General features: G+C 38.8%; 1 protein-coding gene across 3 annotated transcripts in view; it reads right to left on the bottom strand.

Moving 5' to 3' along the window:
• Positions 1 to 18,354, bottom strand: part of ANGPT1 (angiopoietin 1) — a 209,831-nt gene that overhangs the window by 74,018 nt on the left and 117,459 nt on the right. For all 3 annotated transcript variants that reach the window (XM_084618518.1, XM_084618519.1, XM_084618520.1), the window contains one exon: positions 12,673 to 12,905. In XM_084618518.1, coding sequence (XP_084474644.1) covers positions 12,673 to 12,905 — 233 coding nt within the window. The remainder of the gene's footprint in view (positions 1 to 12,672; positions 12,906 to 18,354) is intronic.

Genomic DNA, 18,354 nt, shown 5'->3' with positions numbered 1-18,354 from the left:
ATACCCCCACCCTGACCCTGTCCAGGGATCCTCTCCATCTCCATCTCCCCACCTTATCCCTGCCCTGCTCTATCCCAGGGATTCCCCTCCACCTCATGCATCCTCAGATCTCAACCCTGCCTTGCAATGGTATTGGGGCTCTCCTTTATCTCCAGGGCTCCAAGGTTGTGATCACTGATGAGCTTCTGAACCATAGACAGATGCAGTCTGTTATACCAATGGCCTACTCTTGTATATATCAACCTTCATTTGGGACCCAGCATGGTGATGAAGAACTTAACCTCAGTGACCAGTAGCATGCCACCGAAACACACTCTATTGCTATCTGTTTTTGACAATATTTTTCTTACTGCAAGCAGCAAAATTGGAAAACTGAGCAGCAAAAGTGGAAAACCTGGAAAGTGTGTGGCAAAATGTATAGTACATTGAACTACAATACAAACCATGCTACAGATATCACACACTGAACACAAGCAGGGACACGAAACCGTGAGGTCATTCCAACTGAGCTGAACCCTCAAGATAAAAACATCTTTGGACTATGGAAACAGAGAAGAAAGCAAATACAGCAAAATTATCAGTTAAAGCTCCATCTCTTCTCTCTTGTTTGACATTTATATTGCAAGCTCTTTTGAGCAGGGTCCTGCTTTTTGTTCTGTAATTCTGCAGGACCCTAGCAGAGTGGGAGCCTATCTCATGACTAGGGTTCCTAAGTGCTACACTAATTAATAAATAGTAAGAGTGAAAATAGCTAAACACAACAGAGGACATAGCCAGTGCTACCACTTTAAAGTTGTAAAACTATAAAATACTACTTTTAAGGGAGGAAATAGTTAATCAGTTGCCTACATACTAAAATGATGGGCACATTAGAAATGTGATAGTCACAGAAGTCACGGATTCTGTGACTTTCCGTGACTTCTGCAGGGGCCCATGTGGCTGGCCCAGGAGCCCCCTGAGCAACTTAGGCAGCCCCTGGGTGGTCACACCAGCTGCTGCTGGGGCAGTCTTGGGCTCCCCTACCCTCCCCCAGCAGCAGGAGTTTGGGGGGGCTCAGGTGTGGGGATTGGGGTGTGGGGTGGTGCTTACTGGGGGACTCCCTAGAAGGGCATCAGGAACTCCCCTCCCTCAGCTCCTAGCTCTACTTGCTGCCTCCGCTCGCAGGCACTGCCCACACTGTTCTCATTGGCCATGGTTCCCAGTCAATAGGAGCAGCAGAACCAAGGCTTGGGGCAGAGTGGAGGAAGCACATGATGCTAGGAGCTGGAGATCACCGCTTCCCAGGAGCCAGGTAGAGAATCTGGCCCAGCCCCGCCAACACCCCCTCCAGCACCCCTGGTGCCCCCTGGGCCATGGCCCCTCCCAGAGCAACTGTGGCAACCCCAAATTTTAGTCAGGGGTATATAGTAAAAGTCATGGACAGGTCACTGGCTGCGAATTTTTATTTACTGCCCATGACCTGTCCATGACTTTTACTAAAAATACCCGTGATTAAAATGTAGCCCTAATAATAGTGCACTAAGCACAGTGAAAATCAAAAGATAAGGTTAAAATCTAGAAAATATACCTGAAGGGTTTTGTATTTCTGAATGGGAACCTTTCAGATTTGATCATAATTTCCATAGCTGACTTTGCTAAGTTAAGACTATTAAATTTACTATTACAATGACATGTTGAGATTTCTCCTACTTACGTAACCCACTTGTCAATGTGTCTTACAAGTCCTCCCCTGTGCTAATCCACAAAAGAGATGAGTTGTTACACCCCACAGCTACGGAACATTGGCTCTTTAGCTCTAACAGCTCCTGCTTTCAGCTCTGGAGGCTCCCCGTTCAATTCACTGTGTGCCAGCTAATATGGTAGCCATCACATAAGTCAGGGCTTGTCTGGGATTGATGGATTGCTGTCGGACAAGCTTTTTGTTAAGCAGCGGAATTATGTAACCCACTGGTGAGCATGCGTTACAAGGTCCCCCCTGTGCTAGTCCACAGAGTTTATGAGGTGATATATTTGGAACCAAAGCTCTTTAGCTGGGGACTGAATTAACTCATGTCTTCTGTGGATCTGAACAAAGGAGGTCCTGTATTGCACACACACCACTAGTGGGTTACTCTTAATTTATACAATTTATACTGGGACTTAAATTTCTGTTCCGGGATGTCAAAGTTTAAAAAAATCATTATTTATGGTTTTGGTTTATTACTGATCAACAATTACTTAGCTTTTTGTAACATATCTATATATTTTAGGGATTTAAACTGCCACCCATCACCATAGTATCAGAGCATCTTCCACTTGTAATCAATAGCAATAGCAAAGACCCTAATAGGCTACATGGAGTCTTTTGTGTTTGTTTGTGATTCAGAAGTAGGAAGCGGTGTTGGTATTGTGTCATTCTTACGGTGGAAAGGCTTCATGTGATAATGATTTTCCCTGTGTGGTATTCTACTGCCATATACCCACAAACAGATCTCCCATTAATATGATAGTAGAATACAATTCACGGTAATTAAATTAGGCTAGCAAAAGGTTAATATAAGAGGTATATCAGGAAATGATGATGAAATTAGACTATGCAATTATTTTCCAAAGGAAGCGGATGGGAGCCCCATCACATGAGGAGTTTAAAACTGGACTAGATAAAGTACTACAGCCCATGGCTCAAGCCCCGTGAATAGGTCTGTGATGCAGGGCCAGAAAGGGTCACACAACTAGCAGGCTAATTGACCCAGATTCAACCTTTAGAGACACATTAGTAGATAATGATTGTGGGTTTACATATATATTGCTAGACGTTAGACAATGTAACCAAACAGTTCCTGTCTCTCCTCCTGCCGTTTAGGTTGGGTTAGCCCTAGGAGACATAGAGAGTTTGCACATTACAGCAGTTTCTACTACTTTTTGAAACCTAAAGCTCTCTCTCATTTGTGTGTATGTTTACCTGATTTCACCTGGTAAATAACACTCATTTCTTTTTCCTAGTTAATACACCTTTATTGTAGGATTGGTTACAAGCCCTGCCTTTGGTGAAAGACCTAGGATGCACTCGACCTGGGGGGAATGATTGTGACTGGGAGTAACCTGAATATTATTGTGATTTTTGGTACAAAGGCAAGATTGCCTAGGTGGCAAGGTAGATCAGGGCACTCAATGGGGCTGTCTGTGACTCCATGTTAAGGCTTTTATAGTGCTTGAGGAGTTCACACTTGATACTTGGTTGGTCAAATCTAATTGTAGAACACACAACCAATTTGGGGTTTGTGCCATGTTTCTTAACAGTATGCCCTGAGATTGGAACTCCTGGGTCATGAGCCATTCCAGACAGCCTGACAAAGTCAATGGAAGTTTTGTCAGAGTGCATCTTGAGTTAAAACTGCAGGATTTGGCCTTGAAGCGAGACAGGTATTTAAAATTTGGGGGAAAGTAGAACACAGTGTGAATTTAGGGCCAAATTCTATAATACTTAGTTAGATACAAGCAGCTGCTGAATCAGTGAGAGCTTCGAAAGAAGAGGACTGCAAGATTTGGCCCTAAATTTAATCATTCAGAGCACATGAGGAGTTAAGATATTATATGCTATAAAAAAAATCCATGGCCTGATTGTGATAGGTGCTGAACACATTGGCCTGATTCTCAGCTGGTGGAAATTGGCCTAGCGCCATGAAAGTCAAAGGAGCTATGCTGATCTCCTCCAGCTAAGTATTCAGTTCAATACTGGTTTCAGTAGGAGTTGAGCATGTTCCTCACATCTCAGAATTTAAGACCCATATTCATTTAAAAGAAAGAAAGAAAGAAAGAAAGAAAGAAAGAAAGAAAGAAAGAAAGAAAGAAAGAAAGAAAGAAAGGTTTCACTGACTACTTTCTTGAAATGAACATTTATAAAAGAGTTTTAGCAGCTGAAGAGAAAACCACATTCATTACCCCCCCCACCACCACCACTGAAGTGAGAAAAACAAACAAGGCCATAAAAAGAACACTCAGCTGTCCAACCACCTATCAACTATACCATATATAATAATATGCCCCTTCTTTCTTCGCAGAAATTGACTTGGTCTTGTAAACCTATTTTAACACACTCAGCTTTCACCCTCTTTGGACCATAATTATTTGCTACCTAATAAATTGTCAACAGTTATCAAGTTTGTTTTCCAATACATTTAGCCTTGATGACTGCTAAAAACAATAATACTTAAATTCGCAGTGCCTTTGAAAGAGATCACTTAGGAATATCCTGAAGTGGTCCTCATTAAAGACTTTAAATAGAATGCCTTATGGTCCAGTTACAAAGATATAAAGACACTTAATTATCCAGCTGCAATATAATTCTGTAAGTTTCTGCCTGAGACAGCAAATTTGTGAGTAATCAGTCATTCACTGAGAACTGAAAATGGAAGGATACTTTTACAAGCTGCTACAAGAGAGATAAAGGCACAGTCTTTGTTTAATATCTTGTGTCCCTATTTCTTTAATTCATTTAAATTTTTTCCACACAGACACCCTCATGTTCATTTAATTTTTCTGACTGAACCATGATATTTACACAAAGTAATGTTTCATTAACAAGGCAATGAGTGACATTGTCAATGTTGTTAGTTGTTTCATGTATGTTAATATTCCATGTAATGTCTTCAGCATGAGTGAATAATACTGTTTTCACAAGACAGATCTGAGAGAGATTGGTTGTTATGTTCTCTGAGACTGGATGGGCAATTGATTTCAGAATGAGCAGTTAACTGAAATGAGGAAAAGATAAAACTATTAAGCCATTTCTGCTCCAACACTAATAGATATTGACCACTAGCTGTCACCATATGCAAGTTAGCACAGGTACAACAGCTGAATCCTGGCTTGTCAAGTGAGACGCTGACAGAAATACTAGATACTGTACATTTTAGCTGCTTTATTTAATTACTGTTCTTGACTAACCTGCAGTCTGAACAGATCGCGATACTTAACTACTCTGCTTTGTTACATTTGTTATATAGGTCATAATTTGGGAAGAAAATTTGCCTGTGCCTGAGAGGCTGTGAAGTTTTTATTTGTAGCTATTATTAATCATCATTTATATTGGTTTTTTTAACATACAAAACAAGAGGTACTTATCAGAGCCCTCTAGGCAGCTCTTACAAATACCAATACAATAAATCAAAAAAGAAACAGCAGTCCTCTGTCATCCGACACCAGATAACTAGGAAACACACACACAGAAGTGCTGATGGTGCCCATAGTGCTGTACATAGCTAAATTGCACCTATGCAGTCCTGACCCAGACTATGTGATCATGTAATACACTTCGTGTGGGCTGACCCCTACATCCCCATGGAACTCATCCAAGTCAGTGGGGCTGCACACAGGCAGAGGAGTCTACCTGAATATGAATGGCTCTCATTGTGATATCTAGGCCTATATTTCTGCACAGCTTTCAGACTTGGAATACTATAAGCTTTGGGAATTCTATGTGAAAAACTCATTAAAACTTATTCAGAAGGTGATATTTTTATTTCTCTTTTTTTAACCAAGGGCTACTTTTATTTTTGTAAGCATCAGATTCCAACACACACATTTTCTCTTTGGGAAATGTAGTTTTTAAAAATGTTAATGCTTCAGGTGTTGCTTCTTTGGCCCTTTTAACATCCATTGACTATTTTTTTTATCAGTATAACCCATTATCTATAGATTACAAACCCCTAAAAGAGTGGACTCTCCGTCATTAGAGCTTTTTAAGAACGGGTTAGACAATGGCCTTTTGAGGTCCCTTCCTACGCTTTTATGACTCTATGAAAGTAGAGCAGAGGGCACCTTTTATGCTCCTTACACACACACACTCAGCATCCAAAAGTAATTTGCTTCTAACTGTGGGGAATCAATGTCGGGTTTAAAGATAAAAGAGCTAATGTGGCAGGCAGAATGGCTTGGACACAGGAAATGAAGTCAGAAGACATGGGTACTGTTCCTAGCTCTGGCACTGAGCCACTGTGTGACTTTGGCAAGTCACTTAATTTCTCTGTTCTTTCCCAATCTGTATACAAAAAAAGAATGAGATGGGGAAAAGTAATTAAACTTATCATTTTTATAAGGTGTTTTTATATTTATGGATGAAGAGTGCCAAGTTTTATTAATAATTGCAAAGTGTTATTTATTATTAGCAATAACATTTACGTCAATTTGTTTCCAGCACTGCTAATGTACCTCATAGCTGCAATCAAATATAATATAATCTTGTAGATGTCAGTGAAGCAGGAAAGAAATGTATCTGTTTCTTCCAAAAAAGAATGATGTCTCTGGATGCACGCTGTGCTACAGGTCCCTGTCTAGCTGGCAAAGCTCCAGCTGTGCCACAAAACAAAACGAAACAAACAAAAAACTTTTGGCTCAGTGGTACTAAGGGTGGGCTGGGCAGTGGAGTCAACAGCTTAATGAGAGGAAACAAATAACTAGGGAAATGGTGCGAGCCAGAGAAGAAAGTAATTAAATCTATCGTCATTTTAAAAAGGGGTTTCAGAAGAATACAAATGTTCCTGTCTATGTCATTCAATCTATTTCCTTTTCCATTCTGACCATATTAACCACAACAACTCTCAGTTAATTCTATTCCAGAGACACTGGCATCAATTTACTATACCAAATTTGCCTTTATAAACATAGCTTTGATACTAGGATTGAAAATAACCTCTTGGGTCACCTAAATCCAACTAACTCTTCTGATTTGGATCTTTCTATACCACTGGCTCATGTTATCGATGTTCTTTTTGAAGTCCCATAGAAAACTGGGCCAACATCTCTGTTGGTGTAACTCTACTGATGTCAACGGAGTTATGCCAGACAAAACTTTGGCCCTGTGTCTGTGGTAACCTTTAGGTCACTTCCTTGAAGTTTCAGTTCATTTCCCACAGTCTTAAGCTTACACTAAAGTTACATCACAGCTACTGAAGGCAGAGAAAAAAGAATAATTATTTACCGATTAGGGGTTTGAATACATAAATAATTTGTCTTTTTTAACATGTATCCTGTTAAAACAAAGATTTGCCCCTACTTCATTTTCTTGCATAATTTGGTAAGATATGAAAACTACTCATAACCCAGGAGACTTGTGATTTTCAGAAACCTAAATATCTCACCCACTCACTGAATGATTTAGTTTGTGAACTCAGTAGGTACTTCTAGGGAGGTAAATTCCTAGCATATGTGTGTATTGTTTTGAGACTTAAGCCAAACTTCTTGTCAGCATTCAAGAGGAAGCTAATGCCTCATTTCTCTCGTTAGGAGGCCACAAAACCAGACGTTAGTGAACAAACTTTCTTTCCTATTGCATTAGTCCTCTGAAACACACAGCATTAGACCTAACATTTTAACAACTATGTTATTATGTAGTCTGACACACAAAAGAAAAAACAACAACAGGAAAAATGAATAACCACATTGATAAAGAACCCAAACAGTCCTTTGGGGTTTTTTAGACTCCCTTTTAAGTGGGGGAGGGGAAAAGGGTAGGCCACCTATCATATTATTTAAATTTGTTTATAATATGCAAAGTAAATTTAATATTATAGGCACAATACAATAATAGGCTATTTTTTGCTAGGCAAGGATTTTCTATTGCTTTCTGTTGGGACAAATTCTACAATCTACTAGCCAGTCACTGGCTTCCCCTCTCCATATGGGCAATACCTCCGTTGAAGCTGATCTTGCTGGCATTAATTCATGTATGAATTTCATCAGAAATCCACCAGATCCTCAAACCATGTCATGTACAACCACTGCTCCAAATCCTCCCCATCTCTGCATGCGGAAGGGGCTTCTGCAGTCGTGGGGATGCATCTTTGTCACCAGTAGATTTGGGGGCCTTTGGCCCTACTTTCCTGTTCCTTTGCTCCTCTCTGCATTGTGGATGGGAGGGAAGCCTTTGGCCCTTATCTATGACTGGATTTGAAAATGATTTAATCCTAAACAAGTTCCCTTAAAATTCCATAATGCACACCAGTCTTTTAACAGGAAGGCTAGTTTTTGAAAGACCTGTTATTTTAGAAATGAGTTGGTGCCAAAATTCCCCACTGCCACATTAAAAAAAAAAAAAAGTTTAAACAAACTATATGACAACTCTGTTAGCAATAAATATGGACAAACTCGAGATGTCTGGGGCCCTGTGATATCATGTATATTTGTCCTATCCATAGGTTTTCTGATCTAGTGGAGAATATATTTTTACAGATCAGCATAAACTAAAGCCATAGAATTGATCACACTGGCAACACTGAGTGGTTGGTTTTGGAATCCAGACTGAGAATTGGTTGGAAATTTTACAGGTGGCCCCTGTCTCAAATGTAGTCTGTACCAAACCCAGAGATGTAAACACCTCAGGTATTTGGGGAATTTGAAATTCAGATCTAGATCCAAATTTTGCAACTTAGGTTCACCTCTACTTTTTTAAGTGATTGGCTGTGTGACCTTTACTCCCATTCTCTCATTTGCCTTTATACACTGAGAACTTTCAGAAATTCCTTCCCTTGGCCTAGCAATAGTGAAAATACTGCTGTAGACCAACTGTAAGAATTGTTATCACCATGTCATCTAACCTGGCTCATGTCATCTGACCTTGACAAAAGCCAAACAGGCAGGCAGTATCAGAGCTTATTCTCTTAGGGCTGTATTTTCAAAGGTATTTTGGCATCTAGAGAAGCAGATAGGTACCTAGTGGGATTTTCAAAAGCAAAGAAGTTAGACACTTTTGAAAATCTCATTAGGCACCTATTGCATCTTTGGGCACCGATATGTGGGCACTTTGAAAATCTGGCCCTCGGTGCCTTGTTTAATCAAATAGGCATGCTGCCTCTGAAAATATTAAACTACTCCTGCCCCCCCCGCCCCTCCCCCCCGGTGTGCAGAGTTTATGCTAGCTGCTCAGCAGAGTTGCTGACTCAGATGGCTGGGGTGAATTTGCAGTGGTCCTAGCACCATCAGCATCAGTATGGACAGCACTGGCCCTCCAGTGGGAATAGGTTCACATCAATTCACATTTACAATACTATTGTTATAAGGCAAAAGACTAGAAACTATTCTTTTTAAATGAAAGCTGAGATTGTCTTTTGCATTCTTAGGTCTGTCAAATTAAAGGGATTCTGTGACTGAGACTTTTTGGGACTACGAAGGCTGGCTCTGTTCAGAGGAAAGTGTGATCTGCCTATAATCGTTTATGGAATAACATGTCCATTGGGTAAATTTCAACCCAGTCCCAAGAATGGATAGTTAGTTAATTCTTGTCCTGAAGTTTGAAGATTTATATCCCTTGTCAGTTCTCACCCTACCTAATTTGAGTGTAGATATTGTTGTTATTCACATAACTGTCTAATCATTTTAAAATCCGACTGAGCTCTTTGTTTCAATAATATCAAGTGGCAATGAGTTCCAGAGGTTAATTATTTTCTTTTATCAGTGAAAAAAACTGCCTTTTCATTTGATTAGATACTCTTGTGTTTGTGTTTTATAATAAGAGGTAAGAAGGGAGTGTCCAATTGCTCTTCTTTCTACCATTCATTATTTTATATACCTATATCATGTCAACGTATTCCTCTCACTTTTGACAAAATAGTCTTATATTTATACTCTCTCCTCAAATAGAAGTCTTTCCATGTCTCTAATAATTTTCATTGCCCTATTCTGGAGCATTTCCATTTCTTCAATATCTTTTATGAGATCAGATAACCAGAACTGAGCACAGTATAAAAGATATGGGTATACCATTAATTTATAAATAATATTTTAATTGTTATTATCTATCACTCAAAAAATCTTACCTTAACTCTATGTTTTGAATGCTAGTACACAGATAGCAGATATTTGTGTTTAACTAACTAAAGGGTACTTTACATATTTTCCCTGAGTAGTTATGGCTAAATTACAGTAGTTCCAATTGTTTTTGCCAGCATGCATACCTTGTACTTGACACAGGCTTCAGTATGTATAATAATTATTTTCACAAATTGATGCTGGTAATAATTTTTTAAAAATCCGCGTATGTGTCCAAGATTTCTTTAAAATGGTCTGGTGTTCTATGTTAATGTTGTTATTTTAACAAAAGCTTTTCTGTGGCTTTTTTTAATTCTGAGAAACAATTTATTTCCTAAAACTTGTAAGTCATATAGATTTAAATATATAGCAAACAGGTATTTCTCTGAAAGTGCTCTATCTCTATGTAAACTGATTTAGGTATTTACAATATGCCAATCAACATAGTATCCAAGCATGAATCTGAGTCAGCTACTAAATACAAAGAGATATGGGGAATGAGATGGAGGTGTCTAAACTTAGGCTACCAAGTCTACATTTAGACATGTAAATAGCTTTAGCTTTCATTGAATTCAATGGGAGTTGTTTGGTGCTGAGCACTTCTGAAAATTCCCTTATCCAGGTACCTATATATGGACCCAGTAGCCTAAGTTCTGATTTTTTTGAAAATCCTGGTTCAAAGTCTTTATAAGAACCAATTGATGTCTGAAATCTCCATAATTAAGAGGAAAAATATTTTGTTTGAATCTAATTCAAGATGGCTAGAAAATCTGTTTTCAGTCTTTACAACAGCTTGCAGTTCATCTCTGTATGAAAATAATATCTCTCTCACATTGATATTAATTTCAAAATGCTCCTGAGCGCTGTTAAAACAGGCTGAGCAAAACTCTGCCAGATTTCCTTGCCAGAAGACCATAAAATACATTAGAGGATTTGAATTGCTTCACAATGCTGAACTATTGGTATGAGAGCATACTGTTTAAAAAAGATTTTATTTAATTTAAGGTGCTGAAGAACTGTTTAGCATGGAATAAGTCAAAGCAACAGAGAAAGGGAAGATTTAGAATGGACATGAGAAAAAAGCATGCCATCAATAAGATCGGAATGTGAAAAAAATCTTCCAAGGGAAGAAGATGGAATCCTAGTCACTGGAACTATTCAGATACAAGCATCACAAGGGGCATGGCAATGTTCTCAAGGGAACAAACTAGATTGGATCATCTATTAGATCTTTTTGACTCTTAGTTCTATCAGACTACAATGATGCAGGTGCCAGTTTTTTTTTACCTGCACATCTCTATGCATATACTTGCACTGGTACAGGAATCAGTTATATAATCACAAGTCACATATGCTCTGGACTTTCTCTCTAGAATGTCATCCCTCAGCCTCACTTGCCTGTTCAGCTATTGGCCCATCTTCTTTCTTCCCTTCATCTCTAAACTCTCTGAATGTGCCATTTGCTGCCTTTGCCTTGTGTGCCTCTCCTCCAACTTGCTCCTGGATTTTCTTGACAAGGTTTTTGATGACCTCTTCCTAGCCAAATCACATATCTTTAATTTCAACCTCCGCTTTGACCTCCCTGACATCCACAATATCTCCTCAACAGTCCATATAGAACACATCGACAAAGATCATCTCCCTTACTCATTGTTCTGATCATGTCATCTTCCCCTTGAATTCTCACTGGAATTTCTCTTTGAATCCATCTCCTCCTCCTCAGCAACTCTTGTCCTTGTGCTGCAAGACTCTGCTTAGCCTATCTTCTTCTGAGCCCTTTTCACACTCTGCCGCCACCTCCTCACCTCATGATGCCACCCTTTGACAAACTGTTTGTCCTTTTCTCCTACAACAACTCTATGTTTTCTTCCATGCTACTTTTGATGCATGGAATGCCTCTCCTGAGTTGGTCTGCAGGGCCTGAGAATTAAAGGTCTGAGAATTAAAATCACTCTGGAAGAAGAATTTTTTCGTGATACTACAGGAATGTGTTGACTAATAATTTCAAGCATGTTAAGCAACTAGAGATTGCCCCTCAAGAGCTAGACATCTAATAATAATACATTTTAAAATGCTTTATTAAGATGTAACCAATGATAACCCTGATGACTGGCCATATAGTCTACCCATTGCCTCTGCCATTTTTGTCTGCCTGGGTTTGGATTGTAATGTCTTCAAGGCAGAACCTATTCCATCTTCCATGTTTGTTCAGTACTTACCACACTATGGGTGCAACTGGAAACAAAGAAATAATAAAAAAAATAGAAAAATAAGGAGAAACGTAATATTCAGAAAATATCTGAAAAACAACAAGTCATAAGGAGTCAGATCCTCCTGGGCTATAATTTGGTATCACTCAGTGGAGCCAATTTACATCAACTGAAGATTTGGCACAAGAGCTTCAACCAAAAAGTCAAACATACTTGTTGGCATCATGTTCACTCTCAGCAATATCTCAAGAACTATCCATGTTCAAATGTTTTCCTAAGCTACTTTGTCCTTGATTACCTCAGAATGTCAGAGACTCTTTTCTTTTTTGACCTATACAAGTAAATTTGACCCTCCCCTCACCAATGTGTCACTCTAGTGCCATGGTTCCCAAACTTATTCCGCCGCTTGTGCAGGGAAAGCCCCTGGCGGACCGGGCCAGTTTGTTTACCTGCCTGCGGGCCGAGGGACATACTGGCCGCTGCTTCCAGCAGCTCCCATTGGCCTGGAGCAGCGAACCGTAGCCACTGGGAGCCGTGATCAACCGAACCTGCGGACATGGCAAGTAAACAAACCGGCCCAGCTCGCCAAGGGCTTTCCCTGCACAGGTGGCGGAACAAGTTTGGGAACCACTGCTCTAGTAAGAAATTTCTGAGACTTTTAGAGATGTTACTCTCTTACCTCCTCCTTTGGAGCAAAGATTGACCAGACTGTGAACTGTGTCCATCAATTCCAGCTGTTGTTTCTGCAGGACACTGTTGTTGTTAGTTGCCTTGTTTAACTGCTTCTCTAGCTCCTGGATTATGTAACTTTGGCGTGAGACTAAGCCTTGAAGGTTCTCTTTTTCCTCCTTCAAAGTATCCAACTCTTCTTTATGCCTTTCTTCCATTTCTAATATTTTATGCTCAAGTAAACTTTAAAAAAAAAACAACAGACATTAATTAGTATTAATATACATTGGTACAGAAGCTGGTGCTGATTTTATCATTTGGTTGTATGCAGAGTTCAGCACATGAATTACTCATGTTTAAAAAAGGCAATAAACTCATGGCCATAACTTCACTTTAAAACGTTAGCCAAGGGGTTGGTATATTCCATCTAGCATCTAAACATGATTGACATCTAGGATCTCGCTTTCTAAACAGTGCAAAGTATGTTACAGGTGCAAAAGTACACGTGCTTGCATTCCTAATTTGTACACCCACCTTAGGGAACTGCATGCACAAGAGGTCGGTTATGTACCTCGCTGGAAATTTGTACATGTAGTTATCCACTTTGGGCAGATAGTTAAGCATCCAAATAAGGCATGCAGTTCCAACTATATTTTTTGCATGTGCAAAAAAGTTGTAGAGTCAACTTTGGAGTTGGAGAGGGAGAAAAGATGAACAGGGCATGGAAGTTGTTGGTGGAGTTGTTGATGGGGCAATGTGATAAGAGATGGGCTCAGTGGGGTAGGCTGGAGCAGAATTGTGTAGAGCTGTGAGCACAAGAAGGTAAAAACTTGGGAACAATGGGGAACCAGCCAAGGGATATGGAGCCAATACTAAAAAAATCTAAACAATAGTCTAATGGATTCAAGAAAGCATCTTTGAAAGAATATAAGAGAAACACAGAACAATCCCCAGACTACTTGCATCTATTTTTATCATATGGTCTCATATGGAATCCTCCCATAAGCTTTGGCTTATTAGCAGTGCATTACATTTGCAGAGCAGGAGGCTCCTAAATTGCAATCTAAGGCCTTGATCCTACAAAGACTAATGCACGCCTTGTTAGGACCAGTGCCTAAAACTGTAACTTTGTTCCCTTGTGCCATTGTCTTATGTTTTCCTCTCAAAGACTCCTGTGAACTCTTCTAATTGCTTCATATGAGACTTGATATGCTAAAATATTGAGAGAAACAAAGAAACATAGCCTGCAGTCTGTCTGATATGAAAGACACTGTCTCTTATAATAATTAAATGGAAAATTAGAGTTACAGCTGACAAATTTACACACCTTTGTAGTGAAGAAAATGATGCTGAAAATGTACTGAAAAAGAGATAGTTTAACTGGTTTGTGTCTAGGCATGCTAACAAGATATAGACATCTTATATAACCTTGGAATAATCAATCCAGTGCAAATAACTTCCAGATCATTAGAATGTAATGCATTATAGGACAACTTTAGTTAAAAATAACCCAATAATCAATTCAGTACTTTGTATAAACTTTTGTATAATTTTAATAAAATGTTGTCTCATGTCATAATCGTGATTCTCAACTTGTAGGGTCTTGGGAGATTTTAAGTGGCTTGTGAAGATGGGAAAGGAAAATTTGCACAGGTGAGCGGTACCCACTTCCATATCGCAAAGGAGTTTCTTTTCCCAAAAGGTATATTAGGAAGTCGGATTCTTAATGTGGGATCCCTATTTTGTCAAAATCACTCATAAGGAACTTTTCTTGCACAACAAAAAAATGAAGATGATGACTCATACGGTAACTCAGAGGCCTTCTGAATTCTCATTGTTTATATCTCCTCAGCCAGGAAAATCTTGAGTACAACTGTAGAAAAATAACTGATTTGCTTTCATCAAATGTTATGGCTAATTTTAGAATAAATGTATGCAAACACTTTCCCCCTCCTTGTACTCCTTCCTCTTCCCCCCGCCCCATGTTCATTTTATAAAGATCAAAAGGAGTTGTGGATGCAACAGGACAGCTAGGATATATGTAACTACCATCCTATAATCTTGTCAGTGCCGATACTTCGGCATTATTGTAGGAGTTCAGCAAATCAAGGTTTTTATTAATATTAGATAAAGAAATGAAAACCTCCCAACTGCTGAACTTCTGATCAGTGATTCTACTGTATATGCCAAAGGAGGTGTTTCTCATATCATGAACCCAACCATTGATCTCAAACTTACCAATAGGCCACTTCCTATCCAAGTTAATCCTAGATTTTATTTATTTTCTCTTTCTCCGCACCTTGGTTTTTACTGCTGGGTAATAGATGAGTGGCAAAATGCCTATTTTATTTCAGGTCATTTAAGCTAACGGAGAAATGTAATAAAATCCTTATGGAGTTGTTTCTATTAAATATCATGGGGTCTTAATGTGAGTTGTTACAAATGATAACAGTGTAAAGATTAAACTCAGACCCTGGATTTGCTGTACACACTAGAGTAATATAAAGCTTAAAGCTAAAACAAAACAAACCCCTAAGTAAATCCAATAGCAAATCTCTTTCCCCCAGACGTTATGAATTTTGCACTTAACAGGACACTCAAGGAAATATATTGTGCAAGCTTGTCCCATCCTTTTCTGTGAAAGCCAGGCAGAGCTACATAAGCAGAGTACCACTTTCTTGGCATCATCCTTGCCCCCAGCTGGAAGGGAGAAGTTGACTGATACTCAAGGCTCTTTAATCTCATTGACAAATATATAAAAAGATACAGTATATTGGAAGTTGAAGCTAGAAATATTCAAAATGAAAACAATGTGCACATTTTTAACTGTGAAGGTAGTAAACTATTTTAATACATTGCCAAAGGATGTGGTTAATTCTCCATCACTACAAGTTAAACAACACTGAATGTAGGTCTAAAAGATGGGTGCTCTAGCTCAGCTACAACTTATTCAGGAATCACTTGATGATATTCTATGCCTCATGTTATGTACTGACTAGATGATTTTAAAGGTCTCTTCTAGCCAGGGCTCATCAAAAATTTTAAGACTGAACAGTTTTCTGTTAGAAAATGATGATGCAACAAAACTTAACATTTGGCAGGAACTTGTAAATTCCATCAAAATCTTCATGGGAAATTATCAAAATGGTTCATTGCAATATGGCCGAAATGTTTCATTTTGACTTTCTCATTTCAACTTTTATGGTATATTATGTTATAATTTGTAATAATGTAACTAGTTTGAAAACGAGAATCATGCACCCTGTCTGGAACACATGTCTGTTAGGGCCATGCTGTGCGGGACAGTGGAGTAGCTGGTAGCATTCTCAAGGTTGCTAGGTTGGAATTTTTCTGGGCGGCTGAAGGGTAAGGGAAGACTAGATGCTCTCTAAATTCCCATCAGGCCACCCAGGCAGTATAGGACAGAATTTAGTTCTAACCATACAACATTTTACATCTGTGTCTATGTCTTAATGTTTTCACAGAAAAGAAGGGTTGACTGCCACAACATGGATTGCTGCATTGTTTGTTTTACATCATACGTTTCTTAACATAACAGTAAATGAATCCATGGCGATGACAGTTCACTGTGTCTTATTTATAGTAACATTGCCCATGTCAGGCAAGGAAGAATAAGATGACAATGCATAGAGCTTCCCTGTTTGGAGTCTATGCAGAGAGGCAGCCTGCAGATGTTTTATTGCTTTAGCAATAACACATCTTTATATTTATGAGGATAGTGTCAACAACATGTGGTGCAAAGATGGGGTGACATAGTGCCTGGTTACTTTATGCTTTGCTATGTAGATGAAAATAGTATTATATACTGCAAAACGAGTAAATTGTTAAGGAATGTGTATGTGGTGACCTGTATCTCTACAATGTTTTTTTCCCTAGATATAAAGGCCTCAAAGATATGAAGGACAAGAATATGCTCTGAGGACAGGTGAACTCCCTGTGACACATTCACCAATGATATAAGCCCACAGAATTTGGTTCAGTTTTGTTAAGAACCAGGGAGAACCATCTCTCAAAACTGAGCAAAACTCAAAACTTTATTTAGACTGGAGGCTTCTGCACTGACTGGTCTGAAAGGACAGAATTACCTAAATAGCATGAGAAAGGTTGCTGTCATGACCTTTCACTCCAGTGGGGCCAAAGTTTCACCCATGATTTTACAGCAAGGAAGTTCTAGAAATTGCTCACAAAAATCCTGTTTCGGGTTTTTTTAGCCTGGTGTTGAGACCAAACAATTTCAAAGAAATTCAGATAAGTTTGAAGGTTTATCAGATCCAGCCTAACTCCACAAACCTTCAAAAGTTCATTCACCATTAACAGGTTACCCTCATGGAAGGTCTGTGAACAAAGAGTTTACCAAGTTTTCAATCATCGCTGTATTTTAAAGGGGCACTAACAAAAATATTGTGGTTAAAATGAAACCAATATCAATGATTTATTATTGGTTAAGTAAAGGCCTTGTGCTCTGCAAGACAAAAAGGGGATATATAGTCTTTGTTCTAATGGACTTTACCATCCAAATGATCTATAATTGTCTACTGCAGTAATTATGCGGTACTATTCCTTGATAATGCTTTCAATCAAAATGCCATAGCTGTGACTTGAATGACTCTCTGCTCCTTTTTTTGTGTGTGAGTAGACAGAGAATATGACTTCCCTGTACACTTTTAAACCCTGTCTACTCATTAGAATGGAATAGTCGGGAAGTACAGCTAGGGCACAACACTGATAAAAATAAACCACTGCTCACTGTAAGGTTACCCTGTGAGCAAGCTGATTTTTTTACATGTTGCAGCCTTCAGCTAGGAGCTCAAATAGTCTTTCTGGTATCAGAATAATAGTATAAAGAAAAGGATATTATTGTTATTGTAGTTTACATATTGGGCCTGACCATGTTGACAGGGACTCTTTAGAGTTGTTAGGTACAATGCAGAAAAAAGTCAACTTCAATTTGCCTTACATTTTAAGCATACTTCTGTATATTGTTTATTCTGTTGGTATTAGTGTAGCCAGTAATCTATTTTCTACCATACAAATGATGTGTTACATTTATCAGGATGTAAGCCAGCAGGATAGCTCAGCATGACTGCATCATGTATAACATTATTCATAAACCTTCCTGATAATTCTAGAGAGGTTAGCAGGCCAGTACCGAAGCCAACACACAGACTTCCAGTGAGGGCCAATGTCATTTTGAAAGGTGATGAAGTAGAACATGGAGACAGCACTCTTGAAACCCTCCTGGGAAGATGGAAAGCTTTATTTAAGCAAACTGCATTGCAAGGTACACAGTGTTTTTACTAATCCAATCCAGACCATAGTATCTTAAAGGGGATTTTTACTTATATTTTGAGATGCCTCAGTTTAGATGTGCTTGGGAAGAGGGTATGAATTAGGTCAGGGAGAGGGGAATCTCTTGCATCAAAAGTTATCTTAACCGCTTGCATTAAAAGTAATCTTTAAAAAGTCTGGACATTTTAACCATAGACAGTGTGATTTACTTTGCCTTTGATCTATTCAACAGGTAAAGACAAGTATTATCATTGTACTAAGAAAAGTCTGGCCAAATATATAATCACATCCATATACAGAGGAGAGAGAGAGAGAGAGAGAGAGAGAGAGAGAGAGAGAAATGGGATTTAAATCCTTATTCTCCGGCTGTATTCTTCTAGCT

Source organism: Lepidochelys olivacea (assembly GCF_965140295.1).
Source record: "Lepidochelys olivacea isolate rLepOli2 genome assembly, chromosome: 2".
NCBI lineage: Eukaryota > Metazoa > Chordata > Testudines > Cheloniidae > Lepidochelys > Lepidochelys olivacea.
This window is presented reverse-complemented; position numbering and strand designations above follow the sequence as displayed.